We start from the raw sequence: 13,342 nt of genomic DNA, 5'->3' as shown, positions 1-13,342 counted from the left end.
ATCAACTCAGTACTAGCCAGCATCCCAATCTATTACATGACTTGCTTTCAATGGCCCAAGGAGTCTATTACAAAACTCGAAAGTTTGCTCCGTGCTTTCTTCTGGCAAGGCAAGAACTCTGTCAAGGGTGGTCAATGTTTGGTTGCATGGGATTATGTTTCCATGCTAAAAGACGCTGGGGGGATGGGTGTTCGGAACCTCACAGCACACAATCATGCGCTGTTATGCAAGTTCACCGCTAGGGTTTTACAGAGCTCCGATGTCCCCTGCTATCAGTGGTTCGCCCATCAATACTGTTCTACTCGCATTCCACACAGCTCAGCCAACAGAGACACCGCTATTTGGAAGGGTTTCAAGGAATGCATCTCCTCGGTCACAACCTCGATGTTTTGCTCCCTCGTTGAAGGCCAGATGATCTCGTTCTGGCATGACAAGTGGCTAGGGGTTGGCCGTCTTCGTTTCATCTTGCCAGTTCTATACTCCTATGCAAGAGACAACAGTTGTACAGTCGCCTCTCAGTTTGCCATGTTGGGGAATGTAGCAGAAATTCAAAATTTTCCTACGAGTCACCAAGATCTATCTATAGAGAAACTAGCAACGAGAGAGAGGGGAGTGCATCTACATACCCTTGTAGATCGCTAAGCGGAAGCGTTACAAGAACGCGGATGAGGGAGTCGTACTCGCGGCGATTCAAATCGCGGAAGATCCGATCTAACGCCGAACGGACGGCGCCTCCGCGTTTAACACATGTACAGCCCGGGGACGTCTCCTCCTTCTTGATCCAGCAAGGTGAGAGGAGAAGTTGAGGGAGAGCTCCGGCAGCACGACGGCGTGGTGGTGGAGCTTGCAGTTCTCCGGCAGGGCTTCGCCAAGCACTACCGAGGAGGAGGTGGAGTTAGAGAGGGGGAGGGCTGCGCCAGGGGCAAGGGTGAAGCTCCCATGCGCCTCCCCACTATATATAGGGGTGGAGGGGGCTGGTTTCTTGCCCTCCAAGTCCATTGGGGCGTTGGCAAAGGTGGGAGGAAAGAAATCCCATCATTTCCTTCCCCACCGATTGTTATCCCCCCTTTTTAGGGATCTTGATCTTATCCCTTCGGGATATGATCTTATTCCTTCTAAGGGGGGATCTTGGTGCGCCTTGACCAGGGATGTGGGGCCTTGCCCCCACTACCCACGTTCATGTGGGTCCCCCCATGCAGGTGGGCCCCACTCCGGAACCTTCTAGAACCTTCCCGGTACAATACCGAAAAATCCCGAACATTTTCTGGTGGCCAAAATAGGACTTCACATATATAAATCTTTACCTCCGGACCATTCTGGAACTCCTCATGACGTCCGGGATCTCATCCGGGACTCCGAACAACATTCGGTAATTGCACAATAATTCCCATAACAACTCTAGCATCACTGAACCTTAAGTGTGTAGACCCTACGGGTTCGCGAATCATGCAGACATGACCGAGATAGCTCTCTAGCCAATAACCAACAGCGGGATCTGGATACCCATGTTGGCTCCCACATGTTCCACGATGATCTCATCGGATGAACCACGATGTCAAGGATTCAAGCAATCCCGTATACAATTCCCTTTGTCTAGCGGTATAGTACTTGCCCGAGATTCGATCGTCGGTATCCCGATACCTTGTTCAATCTCGTTACCGGCAAGTCTCTTTACTCGTTCCGTAACACATCACCCCGTGATTAACCCCTTGGTCACACTGTGCACATTATGATGATGTCCTACCGAGTGGGCCCAGAGATACCTCTCTGTTACACGGAGTGACAAATCCCAGTCTCGATTCGTGCCAACCCAACAGACACTTTCAGAGATACCCGTAGTGCACCTTTATAGCCACCCAGTTACGTTGTGACGTTTGGTACACCCAAAGCATTCCTACGGTATCCGGGAGTTGCACAATCTCATGGTCTAAGGAAATGATACTTGACATTATAAAAGCTTTAGCATACGAACTACACGATCTTTGTGCTAGGCTTAGGATTGGGTCTCGTCCATCACATCATTCTCCTAATGATGTGATCCCGTTATCAACGACATCCAATGTCCATGGTCGGGAAACCGTAACCATCTATTGATCAACGAGCTAGTCAACTAGAGGCTTACTAGGGACTTGGTGTTGTCTATGTACCCACACATGTATCTGAGTTTTCTATCAATACAATTATAGCATGGATAATAAACGATTATCATGAACAAGAAAATATAATAATAATAACTAATTTATTATTGCCTCTAGGGCATATTTCCAACATGCCAATGGCGGCTGGGATGTTCATTTGCATCCTAACCTCTCAACAACTACGGTTCAGGAGTTGCATTGTCTCAACTCTCTTCTGCTGGATGTGCTGCCTGCTACGGTGCACCCGGACCTTTGCCGAACCGCCATATGCCACCGAGAGGTCACTACAACGTATATCTATGGGTTGCTGAATTTCAAAGGTATGTCGTGTACGTTCGCACAATGGATCTGGGATCCTATCATCCCTCTCAAAGACCGGATCTTTCTATGGCTCGCTTTTTGGGGGCGGCTCAACACGCGGGACAATATGACAAAGAAGGGATGGTTTTCTGTTGCCTCTCATCCTGATTGCGATATCTGCCTGGCCACTGAATCCATCAGTCACATAATTCTACGCTGTGCTCCGGCTGATGCAGTTTGGAGCAAGTTGAATGTGGCCAGTCATGCCTCCTGTTCCCTGGGCATTATGGAGTTTGTGCAGCAACTACATTTCTGCTGGCCTGCTGCCAGGAAAGTGCACGTTCTTTTTGCTGCATGTACTGTCACGCTATGGCACGCTAGGAATGACATGGTTTTTCACCTCAACCGTTGGTCACCATCTTACACCAGACAATATGCTGTCCAACTCTTATCACTTTGGATGAATAGGGCTATGCGCACAAGGGACAAGGAGTCTATAGATTTATGGGTGCATCAAATTAGTTCCTAGCATAGCTACTAAACAGATGCCATGTAATATCTTCTAAACACCCCCTATCCCCCACTGTCTTTCTCTTCTCTTCCAAGGCAACTTATGGCCTCTGCACCATGGTGCGTAACATAAGTTTCATGTAATTGACCTCTTCGGTCATCAGGCCGTGGCCTGTTTTGAAATGCATAAGGTAGAATGATCTACCTTTTATTTCAAAATTAAATACTTGTCGAAAAAACGGATTTATCTAGAACTAAAACACGTATAGATACATCCATTTCTCCTACAAGTATTTTGAGTATTTCTAGTCTAATCCTACCCTCTCCATCCCAAAAGTAGGCATATAAATTTAGTTAAAAAGTTAATAAATTATAAGTTCGACCAAATATATAGACATATCAACAACTACAATTTTGAAGAAATACATTATGAAAATATATATAATGCTGGATACACTAATATCGATTTGGTATATCATATTTAGAAAGTATTGACTTTTGGCTCAATTTATACGCCGCCTATTTGAAAATGGAAGGGAGTATTTATTTTGAATTGAACCAAGGACGCAGGTAAGATTTTACGCTGCCAATTTTTAGGAAACAATGGACGTTCTTATATACTCGCCCAGTCCCAAAATAAGTGTCTTAACTTTGTACTAACTTTATTACTCCCTCCTTTCCGATTTGCAGGGCTCAACTAAAAAATCTCACCAACCAAGGTAGATTATGAGTACTCCCTCCGTTTCAGTTTACAAGTCCTGCACGTATATTTTTTTTTGTAATATATGACTTGTATTATGTTGGTCAAATTGACGACCTAAGGGTACGCGCACGCTCTGTAAACTGAGAGAGATGAAGTATTGAAATAATTTTGATAGTTTACAAAAGTACTCAATTAATACACTCATTTTCATGAAACAATTATTAATTGCAATGCATGCATACATGACCAATAAATAACTAAGAATTTCTACATGCATTGGTGAGTTTTCTTTTAATCCTTGCATGCAGTAATTTAATGCACCTTGATATTTGAGTGTGTGATGTGAAGCAATAGAAATGAGACTTATAAAACGGGAAAACGAAAGTTTTGAGATAAGCCTTATAAACAGGAAAGGAGTTACTCCCTCCGTCTAGGTGAATAAGTCATCCTAGGTTGTGCACCATGACCAAGTAGGAGGAGAAAACGAGAGAACTTAATGTTTATTTGCTAATTAATAGCATTGCATGCAATGAACTAATCATTGCATGTCGTGTTTAGTAGTCTCAAGTCATTAAAAGCATGCACACCCACATCTCTTAGGCTGATCATAGTGGGAGTAACATAGGTAGTAACATAGATGCCACATAAGCAAAAATGTTGATGTGACAAGTAGTTAATGAGGAGAGAGACAAATAGAGTAACCTAATATATTACCATCACATAGCGCTTTCCAATGCAAAATGAGTCTACAAGACAATAAATGAACATGTGTATGTTACTACACATATGACACTTCCCACTATAAGGGTAGTAACATAGAGTAGTAACGTATGCATGTTACTACTCTAAGTTACTCCCCACTATGACCAGCCTTATTGGTTGATATGTCAAGAAACAAGAAACGAGGTAGAAGTTAATGCACCGTGCCTAAGTGTTTTGAGATTATTTGGTTTTCGTAAGATGACTTACACACCTAAACGGGGGAGTAGTATAAAGTTGTATACTAAAATTAAAATATTTATTTTGGGAGGAGGGAGTATAATCAATATATAAGGCCACTTTATCTTCCTCCCGTTTCCACACTTTAACTGGGTGGCGGAAAAGGGTAACACCCGAAGAGAATAAACAGCCGGGAGGGAGCCATATTAATTAATCCATTTCTGTTTTAAATCCGTCCTCCCCTTCCTCGCCCACTTCCACCACCACCACCACCTCGTCTCCCCTCCCTCCCACCACCTCCGCCACCGCCCACCGCCTTGCGCCAGCCCTAGCTCCGATCTCGCCGCCGCCGGGCCCCGGATCCTGCCCCGCGACGAGACGCGCCACGGCCTCCTGGTCCTGGGCACGACGCTCCCTCCTCCCGCTCCACCTTGCGTGTAAGTCCTCCTCCTCCCACCTTCTCGACCACGGCCCGGCGCTCCTGCTCGGCCTCCTAGCATTGGGGAGCGGGACGCCCCGGAGACGGCCGCGGCCTGCTGCTGCGTTCCGGCCCTGGTGCTCGTGCTGTTTGGGGCGCCGGGGCTCCGGTTTGCGGGTGGGCTTCGTGAGGTGATTTGGGCGTGGCGCGCGTGATTTGGCGCGGGATTGCGCGTTTTGTCAAGGCGGCTATCGGGTTTGAATTGGGAATGCGTTCGGTGGGGATCATGGGATTTGACCGCGAGTTGACTTTTGGAAGCAGCTCCCATTTTGACCATGCCCTGTGATTTGATTTGGACAGGGAGATCGCCTCCTCATGCTTTTGTTGTTCTAATCGTCTAGACATGTCATTAACTCGAAATGTTTATTTGGGACCTACATGTCAAACTTGGTTGTCACAACCGAAACAAGTGACAAAGATAAGAAAAAACAGTAGATCTCATAGAATGACATATAAGAAGGTTCAGGACGATTTCGTTGTTGCGTGGCATCTTGCCGTATTCCCTTCGTACATGACACATCTCTTGAGTGATCGCCATTGCTTTGTTTCTTGTAGATGAATGTGGTTCATGGATTAATCTCGTGTAACCTTGCATTGCAGAAAGGTGGCAGCATTGGGGGGATAATTTTGTTCTCACCCTGTGTGGTACGTGGCATGTAGTTTTGGTGTTCTGAAGTATATGCGGAGGGTATAATCCGGATATATTACTATTGATTCTGCAATGGCAAGGAGATGAAAGTATCGTGGGTGTGGCAGCGGGGCAGCAAGGACATGACAGCCATGCCACATCCGCGCCACCGCACTGCCAAGAAGCCCATGTGGATAATTGTGCTACTGTCAATTGTTTGTGTTTCGTTGATCGGGGCTTATGTCTATCCTCCACGGCGCTACTCGACCTGTTACTTCTTTGCTTCAAGTGTTTGTACTCCCTTTAAGGATTGGCTCCCTGCTGTGACCCGGCGGGAGCTGACCGATCAAGAGGTTTTTTCGTCTGTGGTCATCAGAGATTTGCTTGCAATGCCTATGCCCGTGTCCAAGAAGCCAAAGATTGCATTTATGTTCTTGACACCTGGTTCATTGCCCTTCGAGAAATTGTGGGAGAGATTTTTGCAGGTTCTGTGCTGATATTCCTTTTAGACGAATATATAGAGTTTATATTATGTCTGCATGTAGAAACACTTTTCTTAATCTAAAATGAGAAATGGTGTGCCTGAACTTCTGTATACAGGGCCATGAGGGACGATATTCCATCTATATCCATGCATCGCGTGAAAAGCCTGTGCATTCTAGTCCTTTGTTTGTGGGCCGAGAAATTCGCAGTGAAAAGGTACGAAGTTCCACCCCCACTTAGTATGCTTCTTTTCTCCGTTTATCTTAATCCACATGTTTAATCAGGCGATGGAATTCAAATAAGTAAGAAAGATCATTGTAATTTAACACTTTATCACGTTGTTGAGAAAGAAAATCTTGTCATCGTTTGTGTTTTCGCTACATTCTTAATTGATATGCAAAACTAGCAAAACAGTAACAAATATGGATCATACCGCAGTTAGAAATATGTACAAGGGTATAAGGCTGCATTTGGGTAGTAGTACATGGATAAAGGGAGTACTGTACAATGGCGACTGATTGTCTATATATCATTATTGAATGATTATTTAAACCACAATGATTGAATTTAACTTGATTGCTCATACAAAAATGGGTGCCGAGATAACTATATGTTGCTCATATTACAGGATGCCCAAGTCTCATAATCTGACCATAAACCATACTATGTCTCTATATAATAAAAGATTAATGATGTTTCTACTATTGAGACTTTGTCTTGTATGCCTTATGGAATTTGTTTCTACTATTGAGACTTTGTCTCATGTGCCTTATGGAATTTCCGCAAGATTAGAAAATCTTTTCTGTAAATGAAAGATGGTGGTGGTTCATCCACGCCTTCCTTCTCTCCCTTTTTTCACCTTGCTAAAAAATCTTTTAACAAAAAAGAAAAACTAACCAACTCAATGAAACATTGCTAAGCTCGTTTAATAAACAAATTTAACCACTTCCTAGAAAAATAAAATTGAGCTACAAGGGTCGTAAAGAAGCATGACTAGGTGTGGGTGTGAATGTGTGAGGCTGTAGGCCATGCATGATACTGGTTTTGGCAGAACTCAGATGAGCACAAGAATGCAACTGAGATGTAAGGCAGGCTCATTGACATTGGTTTAACATGATCAGTATATATTTTTCGTAGCAAAGCACAAATATTCAGCTAGTCTACCAAAATATAACAGATGTTTTGTGATATTATGGGGAAGATTGGATGATAGAATGCATTGAGATAGAAAATTCCAACATGCATAGAAAAAAATATACCGGTGGAACTCATTACAGTTGACATATTGGTGGAACTCATTACAGTTGACATAGGAATATCTGAATGCAACTGGATTAGTCATGCATGCGAGATGAGCTTTTTGCCTGGCTGTAACTTGCTGTCTTTTGTAGGCAGGCATGTGAAATGAGCTTTTTTGTCTGGCTGCAACTTCCTGTGTTTTATACGGGGTTGGTTATCTTAATTAAGAAGACCATTATACTGCTTTGCAGCAAAAGAACTACTCCCAACTTCTAGAATTTTACAGATATTTGTGATTCCTGTCATTTTTCTGTATACAGCACATCATGTTATTAGTTTAAGCTACATGTTTTTCTTTATAAAACTAAACATTGTAATTTCTTTATAATGCAGGTAGTATGGGGCAGGGTTTCAATGGTTGATGCAGAGAAAAGGCTGTTAGGAAATGCATTGCTAGATATTGATAATCAATTTTTCGTCTTGCTTTCTGACAGGTTTTCAATAATTCTTGCAAAAGGGTTCCTTAGTCAGTTTTCTTCCAGTATGTTAATATCCTTTTCTTTGCATGGCAGCTGTATTCCACTACATACATTTGATTACATCTATAATTATCTGATGGGAACAAATGTTAGCTTCATTGACAGGTAAGAGCAATTTAACTAATATTTGGATACCTGTAAGCAGAGAGAAAACACAAAAGACAGAAATGTAGGGTAGCGTCAAGAGCACATATTGCTATTTAGAAGATATCAACTCATGTATCGATGACAATACCTATACTCCTTTCGTCTAATTTTGCTTATCATCTATTTACATGGAAACGGTTGGGAATATGGCAGATGCTCCACTGTGCATGTTTTATCTCACTATAACTTTTCACTTGTATTTCTTATGTCAAAGGAATGCACACAGCACATACGTCATCGAAAGGATAGTTTAGAATACATTACCTGTAACTTCCTTTTTGAAAGAATATAGCAAGGAGATATGTTTGCTGCCCACTTTGTATGGCAGAGTAAAATATGTCTATGTCTTTAGCCTTCTATTGATTGTTTGTCCATACTATCAGTTTCCTGGATCCTGGTCCTCATGGAAGTGGAAGGTATTCTATAGAAATGTTTCCTGAAATAGAGCACAGGGACTTCAGGAAGGGTGCGCAGGTACATGTTTTGCTTTACTACTACTACCGTGTTTTATAAAATGTACCACAGCATGTCTGGTATCACAAAGGAACAAGTCCATTTTACACCCTCAACTCTTCCAGAAGTCCAGAAAACACCTCCAGCCATTCCTTTCTCACCCTCCAACTACTGAAACTGTCCACCTTTCGGTCCTTTCCCCTAGGCTAGATTCATGAGTGGGTCTCGGTATGTTAGCAGCCACATCAGTTGTCTTGGCTTATCTGGCATCCCAACAGGCGACTCTATATAGAGTGGAATCCTAAGTAAAGAAAAAATGATGATGGGGCCGTTTGTATCAATGCCCACATCACTGTCATAGAAACATGTAGTGTCACATCAACCAAAATTATAATGTTTTAGGGAGAGGGGGTTGTTTTGACCAGTTGAGAGGTAAGAGATTGTAACACTTAATGGTTTTATAGCTGAGGGTATTATTGGACTTGCAGAGAAAGTTGGTCTCATGTGCTAGAGTAGTCGTGGTGACCTGGTGGGTTTTGAGTTGAGGGGTTACAACCTTCACCTTCACAAGTGCCGCAAATGGCATGCCGGTAGGTACAGTGGTAACTTAGGGCTTGGATACTAATCTCTTAATAAGTTTACAGATAGCTCGATCAGGATCACATAGCCAGCCTTTCTTTATATAGAGGAATTGGGAAAGAAAAAGCTTAAGCCGAATGTGAGGGAGAAGTTAAGCACTAACAAACTTAAAAAAAAAAACTAAACAGATTGATACTATCCTAACTTGTGTATCAAGGTGACTTGGATATAAAGGCACAGACTGCACCTTATCCTTCCTATTGCAGATATGTAATCACTTGGATTTCTTCATGCTTTGCTGAGTAATTTTGTGCTTCCTGTAGTGGTTTGCTATAACAAGAAGGCATGCTATACTGATTATGGCAGACAACCTCTACTACGGTAAATTCAAGCTATATTGCAAGGTATGTTCCCCTCCTTTGATGCCAGTTATGTCATTGCTTGTTGCATGCATACAGTGATAACTGCTAGCTCTTTTTCTACGAGAACATAAGTAGGTTTTTTAGAATAACATTTGATAATAATGCTAAGGTGTTAGTGTTAGAGTACGTAATAGGCTCATTAGTCTTAGGGTTAATTAGAGATAAGGGTCGTTTGCTTAGGGGTCAAGTAAGCCTTGCTTGGGAGTCAAGTAAACCTCTCTATATAAAGAGAGGAGATGTATCAATCTAATCAAGCAAGAATTAAGAAGGAAATCCCTTCCCTCTTGCCCGACCGTGGGCAAAAAGGCCCCCGGACGGCCCTCTCGCGCCCTCCTTCTAGCAGCGCCATAACAATTTGATATCAGCTAGCTTCGGTTCGATCATGTCTTCACCGCCGGCAAGCCCGTCTCTTCCGCTGTCGGTCACCATGTCGCCTCCGGTGACCACCACGACCGTCGCCCCGCTCCTGCCCGCGCCGGGATCCTCCATCGCGCCCGCCCCCGCCGTCCTCACCTGGGAGGAGGTGTCCGGGGTGCTGCGGAACCTAACCCAGACGGTCCAGGATATCCACATGTTCTTGGCCGGGTCCTACGGGCCGCCCCCAGCTGCGCCGCCCATCGCCGCCCCCGTGCCGCCGTGTCTGCCGTGGCAGCCGCCGCACCAGGCGGCCTTCGCCGCGCTCGCCGGGCCGCCGCAGCTGCCATCCATCGCCACCACCGCCCAGCCCTGGCTGCAGCTGCAGACGCCGCTCCTGGCGGCCTCCGCCGCGCCCGGCGCTCCGCCGTAGCAGCCGTTGCCGCTGCCCGGCGCGACACTGCAGCAACCGCTACAGCTGCAGCAGCCACCGCCGGTCAGCTCCGCAGCCCAGTATGGGATGCCCTACGACGGGAGTGCGACGACCTCGTTCCCATCAGCGCCGCCGCCATCCCAGGGCGTCCACATCCAGCAGATCAAGTCCCAGCGTCGCCGTCACCGCTTCCGTCTTGGATCGCTACCCGCCACGTGTCGGCGGCGGTGAGGCTGCAGGCTGCTGCACGCGGCCTCCTAGCGCGTCGGCGTGTGCGGGAGATGCGTGGTCTGCAGCTGCCGCTCCTCCAAGTTGCCCTTTGCTGCGCAAAGGACCTCGATCTCGTCCGCTGCGTCGGGGATCTTGGGCATGCGGTTTCCCCCACGGACGGCGGGCATGCTGTTTTCCCCGCGGGCAGCGTCCTCAAAGTCTGCGACATCGGCGGGTGGGGAGGCGCACCCTTCCTCGTCAGTCTCCATCGCAAGCCCTCCACTCTTTCCTGTGCGGTGCAGACGAACAGCAGTCCGGCGGGGAGAAGGCAGGGTGTCACCGACAGGAGCGCACCGCGTAGCACCACTGCTTTCCGCCGCCGGCCGCCGCGAGGGCGCCTCTGCTGGTCGCTCTTGCGACCACTTCCAGGTGGCAATACACATGCACTCCTTTGGTCCAGGTGGTGTCCATGGGATCCAGGTGTACACGTGCACGTCCGACGTGCGGATGGTGTCCACTTTTTGTTAAGGGGTCCAAAATAAAGCGTCCCAGTCCATTTCAGGTTGAGAATAATAAAAGAAGCCGAGATGTAAAAGGCTTGTTTTTAGGTGTTAGGTTTGTGTTGCGTCGAGTCATGGTTATAAGTTGGTTAGGCTGCAGCTTGAGGACAAGCTGCATGTCCAGGTGGGGTGTAGTGCTAGAGTACGTAATAGGCTCATTAGTCTTAGGGTTAATTAGAGATAAGGGTCGTTTGCTTAGGGGTCAAGTAAGCCTTGCTTGAGAGTCAAGTAAACCTCTCTATATAAAGAGAGGAGATGTATCAATCTAATCAAGCAAGAATTAAGAAGGAAATCCCTTCCCTCTTGCCCAGCCATGGGCAAAAAGGCCCCCCCGCCAGCCTTCTCGCGCCCTCCTTCTAGCAGCGCCATAACAGTTAGTTTGGGTCTAAACCTCAAGTTGTATAACTGAAAATGATCTGAAATTCGGAGAAGGCTTCTGCCACAGTACCTTATTTCGATTGCTTCATAGAAAAAACCACATGGAATCATGGGGAATAGTGCTTCAAACGAATGCTCACAGACCTTCAGATAGGTGCCTCCTATTTCAGCAGAGTGTGGCACTGTATAAAATCAGGCTCAAATAGCCATATCACATGCTGACAGGTGCCTTCTATTTCAGGCTATAAAATCAGGCTCAAATAGCCACATCACATGGTGCCATGATTGTTCTCATGCTGTTTTCAGAACCTATGCTTTGTGTTTCACCTTGCGACTGTTCTTTAAAAGTTGGTTTTAGATAAGCAATGTTTTTGCTTGTGTTTTGCAGCCAACAGTGGGACGGAACTGTATCGCCGATGAGCACTATTTGCCAACCTTGTTCAAAGTTAGTAATAAATCTTTTGAACCGATATCTAGCTTTCCGTTCTCCATTTGCTTTTATTATTTACTTCCACATTAATGTGCAGATAGTAGATCCTGGCGGGATTTCTAATTATTCAGTGACACATGTTGACTGGTCTGAGGGGAAATGGCATCCGAGGTCCTATAGAGCTGCTGATATTACCTATGAACTCTTAAGAAACATAACGGTATATGCTTTTATCTTGCAAAATGGGAAACACAATTTTGCCAATTAACATGATTTGTATGTTATACACTGACTCAACTACTTAAATGTTCTGCAGTATTTCAATGAGATTGTGCACATTGCAAGTGATGAGACTGTAAGCATAACAATTCCTCCTTATCGCCCAATCACAATATATGATTTTTCTAGGACTTGGTGATCATTAGTTGATTGTTGTGATCTAGTACTTGGTACTTGCCTGTGAATGCCTGAAGATATTTTTCGTTTTGAATTGTTGCATTCATGTACTAGGAATCTAACTAAAACATACCTTGCATGTGATTACTATTTATGGATGTATTTTTTTCCGAAAGGAGGGGAAACCCCCGGCCTCTGCATCGGTTGATGCAAGCAGCCATCTATTGTTGCATAGTTTCAGCATGCATACAAGTCATACAAGAGTACAAAAGACTAGCACAACCAGTTGGTAATAAGACATTTCCCTTATGCCTCACTAATCCTATTACCAGACCGCCATCCAATGGACATTAAGATATTGTGTTCGTGTCATCAGCAGTCATTCTGAAGAATTCCATTCAAATAATTCAGCAAAATTTCTAGATGCAAATAGTCGTGTTGTAGCATTGACATGAATGATTTGACATATTTCTTTATCTATATTGCAGAGAACTGTGACATCGACCCCATGTATATTGAACGGAAGAAAGAGACCGTGCTTCCTTTTTGCAAGAAAATTTTACCCAGATGCTGTCAACAATCTACTGAAGCTATTTCCCAGTTACACATCTGCTTGAATTCTACACGATTCTTTGCCATTGGCCTAGGATTCCCCTAGGATTTTTTCTTTTATGTAAATTTTGCAATTGATACCTAGCTTCTTAACAGAGATCCAGGGCCAGAGACATGTCGTTGCTACAACAATAGCGACGCCCTGTCATTCTGGGACCCTAGGTAGGGCTGATGTGATATCTATTTAGTATATGGACACTGCCCTCATTGTAATCCATTGTGCCTTGTGCATGTTTCTGTTAGCTGTCCATTTTACCTTTTCCTCTCATTCTTGTATTTCTAGCTTTCCCTTTTTAGTTTCCTAGCTCCCATCTCTTGAGGAACAGGGTTTTTGTCACGTTCGGCCCATTCTTTTTGGACACATATTATGAAATGAGAGCAGCCTTATAGTCTAGCTTGCTCAGTTTTGCC

At 44.8% G+C, this 13,342-nt stretch overlaps 1 protein-coding gene across 1 annotated transcript; it reads left to right on the top strand.

Moving 5' to 3' along the window:
• Nucleotides 1-4,851: 4,851 nt before the first annotated feature.
• LOC119323129 (glycosyltransferase BC10-like) lies at nt 4,852-13,323 on the top strand. The gene is made up of 11 exons (XM_037596708.1): nt 4,852-5,027; nt 5,669-6,181; nt 6,297-6,395; nt 7,812-7,912; nt 7,991-8,062; nt 8,488-8,578; nt 9,460-9,540; nt 11,882-11,938; nt 12,021-12,143; nt 12,240-12,278; nt 12,808-13,323. Exons 2-11 carry the CDS (start codon nt 5,801-5,803, stop codon nt 12,934-12,936), a joined length of 1,173 nt encoding a protein of 390 aa, XP_037452605.1. The 5' UTR covers nt 4,852-5,027; nt 5,669-5,800; the 3' UTR covers nt 12,937-13,323.
• The last annotated feature ends 19 nt before the right edge of the window (nt 13,324-13,342 follow it).

Source organism: Triticum dicoccoides, chromosome 6B, assembly GCF_002162155.2.
Source record: "Triticum dicoccoides isolate Atlit2015 ecotype Zavitan chromosome 6B, WEW_v2.0, whole genome shotgun sequence".
Taxonomy (NCBI): domain Eukaryota; kingdom Viridiplantae; phylum Streptophyta; class Magnoliopsida; order Poales; family Poaceae; genus Triticum; species Triticum dicoccoides.
Note: the sequence above shows the minus strand (reverse complement) of the source record. Positions and strands in the feature narration are given on the sequence as shown.